Source organism: Urocampus carinirostris, chromosome 19 (genome assembly GCF_059441175.1).
Source record: "Urocampus carinirostris isolate Australia breed hairy pipefish chromosome 19, RoL_Ucar_1.0, whole genome shotgun sequence".
NCBI lineage: Eukaryota > Metazoa > Chordata > Actinopteri > Syngnathiformes > Syngnathidae > Urocampus > Urocampus carinirostris.
Window position 1 is genome coordinate 22640814 of NC_142367.1, and position 9919 is coordinate 22650732.

General features: G+C 41.1%; 1 protein-coding gene across 4 annotated transcripts in view; it reads left to right on the top strand.

Annotated features, from left to right (window-relative positions):
• The window catches only part of adprh (ADP-ribosylarginine hydrolase), a 118678-nt gene that overhangs the window by 107510 nt on the left and 1249 nt on the right, over positions 1–9919 (top strand). For all 4 annotated transcript variants that reach the window (XM_088323653.1, XM_088323654.1, XM_088323652.1 and 1 more), the window contains 6 exons: positions 2223–2331; positions 4966–5064; positions 6283–6388; positions 7669–7935; positions 8552–8766; positions 9072–9290. In XM_088323653.1, the coding sequence (XP_088179779.1) occupies positions 2223–2331; positions 4966–5064; positions 6283–6388; positions 7669–7935; positions 8552–8766; positions 9072–9220 (945 nt within the window). In that variant the 3' untranslated portion in view covers positions 9221–9290. The remainder of the gene's footprint in view (positions 1–2222; positions 2332–4965; positions 5065–6282; positions 6389–7668; positions 7936–8551; positions 8767–9071; positions 9291–9919) is intronic.

The following is a 9919-nucleotide window of genomic DNA, read 5'->3' on the forward strand; positions in this document are numbered from 1 at the left end:
GGTCCCAGAAGAAGCAAAAAGCATTTTTTTCCAAACAGGATTTTAAAAAAATTCAACTCACTAGTCAACATTCAATGAACGCAGCACTCTGGCTTATATTGTGTACTTGGAACATAAATCAAGTGAAAAAATTAACCTGTTTTAAAGGGATAGTGTGTAATACTTTGCAGTGTTCTCAAACTTGCAGCCTGTGGCCAATTGCGGCCTGTGGGATGATAGTTTGGGGCCCCCACCTTGATAGTCCGGCCAAGTCAGGAATTTTTGTATAGCCCTTAATCACAAGAAGTCTCAGAGGGCTGTCCAGACTACGGACTACACCATCCCATGATCTAAAACCTACATGAGGGCAAGGAACAATTTAGAAACCTTAAGAAAAAGGCCGCGTGGACAAATATCTGAACAAAGCCATTCTTGCCATCTAATAATGATTATTCGTACAGAAATCATTCCCAGAGGCTTGATGCTCATTGCTGAGCTGCACTAAACCCTTATTATTTGGCGCCTTCTAATGGAACAAAATAAATCATTATCTAAAAAGAACAATAGCTTTTTAAAATAGCATCCAAAATACACAAACTATAATAAAGCATCCGTATTTTAAAAATATTGTTGTAGGTTTTAGATGAGGAGATGGTGCCGGAATAATCTGTGGTTTGCAATAATCTGTGGTCTGTGCAGCCCTTTGAGACTCTTGTGATTAAGGAATATACATATAAACATGACTTGAAAAGTCATAGGAGAAGGGACAACGAGGCACTCTAATGACACCCTATCTAAAGATAAACAGTATTTTAGTGGTTAGTTGGGCTGTGCAGCTTGATCCAAGTAGTGATAGTATCGATATTAAAGTGGGCATCAGAACTGCATCGATACCAAAGCTGTAGTATCCGCACTTTAAATGATTTCATAATTTTTTTACTATTCTTGATTATTTTGTTTAGTCCTGTTTATTTGTGACGCCCTTAATCACAAAGAGTCTCCAAGGGCTGCACAGATCAAAAACTATTGCAAACTACAGACTATTATGACATCATCCCCTGTTCTAAAACCTACATGAGGGCAAATGATACTGATAATAATGATATTGTCAACATAAATGGTAAATGGGCAGCATTTCTATAGTGCTTTTCAAGTCAATGAAGACCTCCCAAAGCGCTTTACAATGTGCTTCACACTTACCCATTCACACACACACTCACACCGATGGGGAGTCAGCCATGCAAGGCGCCGACCTGCTTATTGGGGGCATTTGGGATTCTGTGTCTTGCCCTGGGACACTAAGACATAAAATATAGGTTATTCATATGCTATAGAATAGAAGTGTGTTTTAAGTCAAGTCGTTAAGCTTAGATTTAAACATTTCCACTGAGGTTGCAGATCGAATCTCGGGGGGAAAAGACATTCCACTGCACAGGGGCCCGAATAGGTTTTCGAATCTACTGATTTCTTCTTGGCTCTTGGGATCTCTAGTAGACCAGCGTTTTCAGAGCGAAGGCTCTGGACCGGAACATAGGGGGAAATTAAATCTGAAAGATATGAGGGAGCAAGTCCGTGCATGATTTTGTTTAATACCAAAAGAACTTTGAAATCACATCTTAAGCTAACAGGGTTAATATGATCGAACTTATGTGTCCATTGGCTAAAAATAACGGACTCTGTCACAGAAAATCCTGGGAAATGCAACACCAGGTTAAATGAAATGAAATGAAATGATCTGCATTTATATAGCGCTTTTCAAGTCAATGACTTCCCAAAGCGCTTTACATTGTGCTTCACATTTCCCAATAGCGGCCGTGATCTGTGCAGCCATGTAAGGCGCTAACCTGCTTATTGGGGGTAATGGGGGTTCAATGTCTTACCCAAGGACACTTCGACATGTAACACGGACAAGCCGGGATTCGAACTGGGATCCCTTAATCCTAAAACGATCGCTCTACCTCCTGAGCTACTGCCGCCCCATACTGCCGTTAAAGACTATGAATTATAATGGATGTCTAATATGTCCAAATAATGTACATAGCATGTTTTGTGTATAGTATGTGGTTAGTTCCCAAATGCAATAACATAAATCACAGCTCGATGCCATTTTGAAAATCTACTTTTTCACAACCCGGGTGAAATTTGAGCTCACAAGTGTTTAATGTTTGAAAATAGAGAAATCATGAAAATGTTCATAGTATGTGCCTGCACGTCCCGAGAGTCCAAACTGTCCTCCTTACCAGGAACTGGAAGAGCTCGGCGGGCTGGAGAACATTAAGGCGGAGCTGCCCGACTGGCCCGTGAGCGACGACACGGTCCTGCATCTGGCCACGGCCGAAGGACTCGCCAGCGGTGAGCGCCCCCTGGCCCGTTTTCCTCGTTTTGTCCCCGCTTCGTCCCCGTTTCAACGTTTCTCGTCCTTTGCGTGACGGAACGGACGCCACGGGCATGTCCTCCTCTTGGAGGCTGAAGGTCAAATGACATTTGCGGCATTCTTAGGGCCGAAAGCGGGCGCGGCTGTGACCTTTGGCGTCCGTCATCAAAGTAAAGCCGCTTGAAATGGTGACGCGAAGAGCAATCCTGTTTTGAGACGCGGGTAGGGAACGATATGGAGTCCGGGCCCGAATCAGGTCCCAATTCCATGTTTTCATGACGTACCTGCACACAGCTACATGATATACTTCTTTAGATTTGAATTTAAACTAATTAGTTTCATCAAATTGGTTTCAAAACACTCACTATTTCAGCAAATAATATTTTAGGTCCCGTTGTAAGCACTTATTTTGATATTCAGTTTTGTAGTATTTCTGTAGTAGGGAAAAAGCAGGCACCCCAAAAAAAATTTCTTACTACTTATCTGTTTACTATTATATTTAGTTGTTGTGTTTTTTTAGTATTTTTGTAAAATTTTTGCAGAGGCGTTGTTGTATTTTTTTCACCGTAGTTTCATTTTTGTAGTATTTCTGTCGTAATATTTTTGCAGTAGCATTTTTGGATCATAGTATTACTGTAGTGTTTATTGTAGTATTTCTGTGGTATTTTTTTTTAGGTATTTTTGTTGTAATATTTCTGCACTAGTTTTTTTGGCATTATAGTATTACTGAAGTAGTATTTCTGTAGTACATTCATAATAGTATTAGTATAGTTTTGTAATATCTCTGTAGTATGTTTGTAGTATTTCTGTTTTATTTTTGTAATATTATGGTCATAGTATTTCTGTTATATTTCTGCAGTAGTATCTTTCTATCATAGTAATACTGTAGTAGTATTTTTCTAGTATTTCTGTAGTATTTTTATCGTTTCAGAATAAAAACAATGAAGTGAATAAGGCCCCTGTTTTTAAGCACTAAATTAGATTTTTAGTTTTGTAGTAATTTTGTAGTATTTTTGCAGTAGTACTTTTGTTTTTGGGGACAAAGTTGGCAGCCAAAATAAATGTTTTTATTGGTAGTTCTTTACTTACTATTACACACATATATATCCATCCATTATCTGCACTGCTTATCCTCAGTAGGGTCGCGGGGGTGATGGAGCCCATCCCAGCCATCTCCAGGCAGTCAATGTTTTTTGAAGAGTACTCAAAAGTTGAGTAGCTGTGCCGGTATCAGGATAAAAAGTGGCACCAAACTTATTTTTGACGTATTTTGAAAATATACAATTTCAAAAAAGAAAACAATTTTTAAAATATGAATTAAAATAGTAACGACTGTTGTTTCAATGACTTTGGGTAGTGGTATCCAGTCAAAAGCGGTATCAGATACAGTATCTGAATACATTATGAATGTGTTTTTCTTATAAAACAAGTGTTTTATATACATAGAGTGCAGTGTTTCCCATAGAATTTTCTGAGAGCCTCGTGGGTGTACAGTCAAGTAGGGGTGTGTGGGGGGGCATACTCCCCGGAGGAAAATTGTGTGGGTTTTAAATTCGACTGTCTCACCATGGCATCTGCGATCATTTACCTAATAAGATATCTGAGTTATCTTAGCATCCATACATATTTAAAAACATGATTATATTCAGATTCAGATATACTTTGTCATTCTTGTACACGTGTATACAGAAGGAAATGTCGATACATCTGACCCGCACAGTTTCCTTGAATGTACAGATATAAATAAAACGTTGTATTGAGTTGGAGTATTGAAGTACTAATAATATACTAATAATTATCGCTATGTATAGTATTGGGTCAGGTGCAAACGACATTTCGTTCTGTGTACATTGTTACACAGAATGACAATACAAGGAAATTATTATTATTATTATTATTATACAGAGCAGCTAACCAGATGTGCAAAATGGGCAGTCAGGTAAACAAGTCACTATACAATAAAAATAACACTGGAGTACGATAGTGCAGAGGAGAACAGATGTGCAAAGGAGTGGCTAGGTATAAGAGAACTTCCAGTAGTGCAAAAAAAAAACAACAAAAACAAACAGATGTACAGATTAGCAGCTGTGTAGGCTTACTGTGTGTGATTGACCATTTAACAGTCTAATGGCCAGGGGGACAAAGCTGTTGCAGAACCTGGTGGTCCTGCACCGCACACGGCAGTACCTCTTCCCAGAGGCTAGCAGAGTGAACAGTCCATGATGGGGGTGAGAGGGGTCCCTAATGATATCTTTAAATAATCCAAGTTTATGAGACTCTGGCAGCACCAATTGAAACCCGGTGGCCCGCTAGACTCTTCCTATGGTATCGGAAACACTGCAGTCTAAATCTAACACATAGTGACTATTAACCGCGATAACCGAGGGATTACTGTAGATCACTTAAAAGACGCAAACTATTGTATGCAATGGGAATCGAACCTGGGTCGCGGTGGTGAGAGTGCCGACACTTTACAATTTAGTGGCATTGGGTTTGATCTCATTATTACTCAACTAGTACAATTATTGTTCCTGCACATCTAAGCCTCCGAACAGATTTTATTCTGAAAAGGAATGTTACTGAAAAGAGTTCTCATTTTCTCCACAACACAGACAAAAAGGGGGAGGAGCTTCTGCACGAGATAGCCGCCCGCTACGTGGAGGCAATGAAGGACATGGAAGGGAGAAAACCGGGACCCTCGAGCATTCTGGGTAAAAATCCAAAGGTTTGCCAGGACAGTGATATAAAAAAGCAGCTTCTAAAACGATCTTATCTGATTTATTATGAGATTTTAAATAAATTGCAATGTCTACGGACAAAAATACGTTGTAAAGCTAGACAAAGTTGAATTTGAGTGAAATCAAGTACATTATTGTTACTACGGTTTCAAGGATTTTGGATTCAATGACATTTAATCACAGGGTTCTTGTGGATGCTTGAAATCCTTAAGTACTTGATTAAGTTTGTGTTTAAGGTTTGAAAAGTGCTTGAATTTTAGGTGATGGGATTGTAAATGCTTGAAATTGTTGCTGTTTCTTAGGTGTGGTGTTGGGCTGGAGTTAGGAGTAAGGGTTTTTAACGGTTCCAAAATAAGGGATGAGGCTAGGGTTAAAAACTAAGGTTTAGGTTTCTTAGTCAGGTATTAAATTTAAATTTTGAAATTGGGTTAGGGTTGTACAACAAGGGTTAAGTGTAGAGTTGGGGTTAAGGGCAGCAAGTTAGGGTTACAAACGATTTTAAGGTTCTAAACTGGAGTTAGGGTTTAAAAACTAAGATTAAGGCTCTCGTTCTTCTGATTGGTGCTGGATTTCTTGCTTTAAAAAGGAAAGATTGGAAAATTTGGCTTTAAAAGTCCTTAAAAAGTGCTTGAATTTTGCCACGAAAAAGGTGTGTACAAACCCTGTTCACAGATCCCTTTATTGCCAGGGTTGTAGGGGCACCACTTCCCGTGGTGTGTCTTGGGCAAGTACAGCCTGGCAGCACCCATCCCTCTCCAGGCCTATTGTTTGGGGGGGGTTTGCTCCTCCGCATGAAAAAGTACTGGTTTCCATGGTTACCAGGAGCAGACTCGGATACAGCACCATCATCATCTGGTTCTTCAGAGATGAGCGGGATCTTGGCATTGACGGGCAGTGGCGTGTGATACTGGAGATAAACAATTTTGTTCCGAAATAACGAGTATCACGTCGTACAGTACGGATTTCATATTTTTGTGACGATGATGTCACTTCCCTTTGCTTTTGTGACTCATCAAAGGCTCTTTGTCCCGTGAAGGATATTTTCGTATCCATATTTAAACTCATCATTAGATGGATCTCAACTCACTGAATTACTTTTTAAATGAAGTAACTCAACTGTTACTGGTGATTGTTTTTCCCAGTAACCCGCCCAACATAAAAAAAAGTATTTTCATATAAATGTCTTTCCAGGGGTGTCCCAGTTGAGGCCCGGAGAGGAAGGAGGCTACAGAGTGGCATATAACCCGGACGGGACGGGCTGCGGGGCCGCCATGAGGTCCATGTGCATCGGCCTCAGGTAAAAGAAAAGGATTTCTTAGAAATGATGACGGTAAATCGGAAGGTGTAACATCCTTTCGATAACAGACGGATTATGAATTAAAGTAGCATATTTTCTGGAATATAAGGTTCATCTGAAAACTCCTACTTGGTCAGAAATCTGAAAGTGTGCCTTATAACCTAGTGAGCCCCTTGCACTGTAAAATAGGGGTGGATAGGATTTGAAAGTATTTATTCGTGAGCGTTATTAGACAAGGTTTTACGGTATAATTTATAGTGATTGATCAATGGGTCAAGATGGTTGACCGTAATCGTTTACAACTGTAATTGAACCCGGGTTTCGGTGGCGGTGAGAGCGGCATTGTTACATTTCAAAAGCATTGGATTTTATCTGATTATTGCACTGTTTTTACTCATGGTGCCAGAAACAAATGATAATATTGTATGCAATGGGAATCGAGCCAGGGTCACGGTGGTGAGAGTGCCGACACTTTACAATTTATTGGCATTGGATTTGATCTCATTATTACACAATTTTTACTCATGGAGCCAGAAACAAATGTTAGAGATCGCTTAAAAGTAGCAAAACATTGTATGCAATGGGAATTGAACCCTAAATGCGGTGGTGAGAACCCTGAAATTTAACCACTCGACTGCCAGTGATACGAATAACATACAAAAAGGCATTCGACTCTCATCACACTCCTCCTGCTGCCAGAAAAGAATGATAGGGAATGGATGAAACAGAAATTCTGTCCTGAAAGATATAAATGCAAAGTCTCCTCCGTCATTAGATACACCAAAGAATTTCCCTCATCATGATTTTTTTTGCATTTATATTTTTCTCTAAAATTTGTTTCTGGCACCATGCGTAAAAACTATGAATAATCAAAGAAATGAGGTCTCTGACAAAGTAAATTGCACGGACACTTTCTTACGTAGAGGGGATTTAACTCACAGCTATGACGTAGTGTAATGTAGCGGAGTAAGAGTACACTTTCTTCTTCACAAATCTACTCAAGTAAAAGTAAAAAGTATATAGTGATTTCAAAATACTCCTGGAAGTACAAAATGTCCCAAAACATACTCAAGTAAATGTAACTTGTTATTACGCACCTCGGAATGTAAGTGTAGAACATTAGGAATGTTAGTACACAGAAAATAAAGTATCTTTTATAGTAGTTTTATCTGGTGTACCTTATAGGGCGGAAAATACGGTAAATGATGATCCATTTACAATTTAGGTTTGGCCATCTGTCCGTTTTGTTGGCAGTAATTACTGACGGGCATTGTGCCCAGATACCCCAAGCCTGACCAGCTGCTGTCCTTGGTGGCGGTTGCCGTGGAGACGGGCAGGATGACCCACCCTCACCCGACCGGCTTCCTCGGGGGCGTGGCCTCCGCCCTTTTTGCCGCCTATGCCATCCAGCGCCGGCCCCTTACCACTTGGGGGGTGGGGCTTCTTAACGAGGCCTGCCCAATCGCCAGGAATTTCGTCCGGGGGCGGAGCTTCGCCGTCGAGGAGACGGAGCGGGACTGGGACTACTTTTGCGACAAGTGGCAGTGGTAATTTGACTTTTCCTCCATTTCAGCGCTTTATTTTTAGTAATAGCTCCAATTGTCGATACTTGGTATTTATTGATGAGCTTTGTTTCCATGGTTAGCATGTTTTTGCTTCTACCTTTAGCACAGGGCTGGGTTAACTTTTCAGTTGCAGGTGGCATTGGGTTAGAAATTATTATTTAATCGATAACTCCGCAATACACATCCAATTTTCCTCAAAAATATTCGTCTTTATTTCAGGGATTGTGCAAGTGCTTGAAATCCTTAAAAATGCTTGAACGTTGTTTGCTTGGATCTCTGAACGACCTGGGGCACCATTTCCTGTGGTGTTTCTTGGGCAAGTACAGCCTGTCGGTGCCCATCCCTCTCCAGGCCAACATGTGTTGTAGACCCGCACTATTTTTTTTGGGGGGGGGATTTTGTAGTACTTCACTTTACTATGATATATGTGACTTTATTGATCATTTTTGTTCAGCAGGCCCGATTCAAAAACCTGACTGGGCCCTGCATGTGGCCGTAGTTTGCCCACCCTTGTCTTGGACACTAAAAAAACTGCCACTTAGTTTTATTGCACCATTAAGCGTGTAAGTGAAAATCCATTATCTTTCCTGCATTCCAGGTACTTGGACACGAGAGGCATTTCCAACAGCGTAGGTCCACCAATATGGCCCGAGGTGTACGGGCCAGCCGAGCGAGACCAAATCTACAAAACCTTCAGTTTAGCGGGCTGGGCAGGGCGAAGCGGGCACGATGCGCCCATGATCGCTTTGGACGCTTTGCTGGCTGCTGGAGATGACTGGGAACAGCTTATGAGCAGGGCTGCTTTTCATGGAGGTATGCCACCTGGTGGACATATAATGAGCAATTGTTTGGGGCTGTGTACGGGTGGGTAAACTACAGCTTGCGGGCCACATGCAGTTCGGTATGTTTTGAATCTGGCCTGCTGAATGAAAATTGCAGTGAGTATATAGAATAGGAAGTCAATTAATGTTGCGCTAAAGAAATATTACAAGTTACAATATGATTTTGCTTTCTGTAAAAAGAAAGAAATCTGATGTCGTTTGTAATACAGAATTACGGTAAAAAAAAAATTGGGGCCGTTTTTGAAGCTATTGCGCCATGACGCGTTTCCTTTCCAGGTGACAGCGACAGCACGGCAGTGATCGCCGCCTGCTGTTGGGGTCTCCTCCACGGGGCCCGGGGCGTCCCCGAGGGCAACTACGCCGGCCTGGAGTATCGTCAGCGGCTGGAGAGGAGCGCCGAGCTGCTCTACGCGCTGGCCTTCTGATCCAAAGTGGGACGGGCCGCCGCGACAGCGACTTCTGCTGCATAAGGGCGTCATCTGGTGGCCGTTTCAGGTATCGCCACACAACAGGTACATACCGGACTGTACATACATTTTCTATAGCGCTTCCCATTCACACACACACCAATATTGGCTGTACAGCCATGCAAGGCGCCAACAGGGGGTTCCAGTGTCTTCCCCAACACCTTTTGTTACTAATCTGCGCATAGGCCATCAAGATTAATTTACTGGGTAAATTATAGGAAGTAGGATTATCTAAACAATCACAATGACCCCGTTTTTTGGTATAGACCTCTGGTTTATAGTGTCCTAGTAGTCGAAATCCATACCTGTAGACTTTTACAAATACATTGTTTTCCGTGTAAACTCTATAAAGAGGATTTTGTGTAGTAATTGGTTAATTGGGATAATATAATCACAAATGAGCATACAGTACTAGCCAAACAAACCTGGTGGGGATTATTAGGTAGTAATCATTGACCATTTTAGTGTCAACCTTTATCATCTAAGTCAATGGTAGTGGACTAGAATCTCATCACAACAAATTGTTCAAGGACTGTAGGCGTTTGTAAAGGTTCATTCTTGCAAAATGGAAATATATTCATGTTGAGTAACCAACAATACTTTTAAATGTTAACGTTGAGCAAGGTCTTTAAATGTATTCCAATAAAATGACACGAG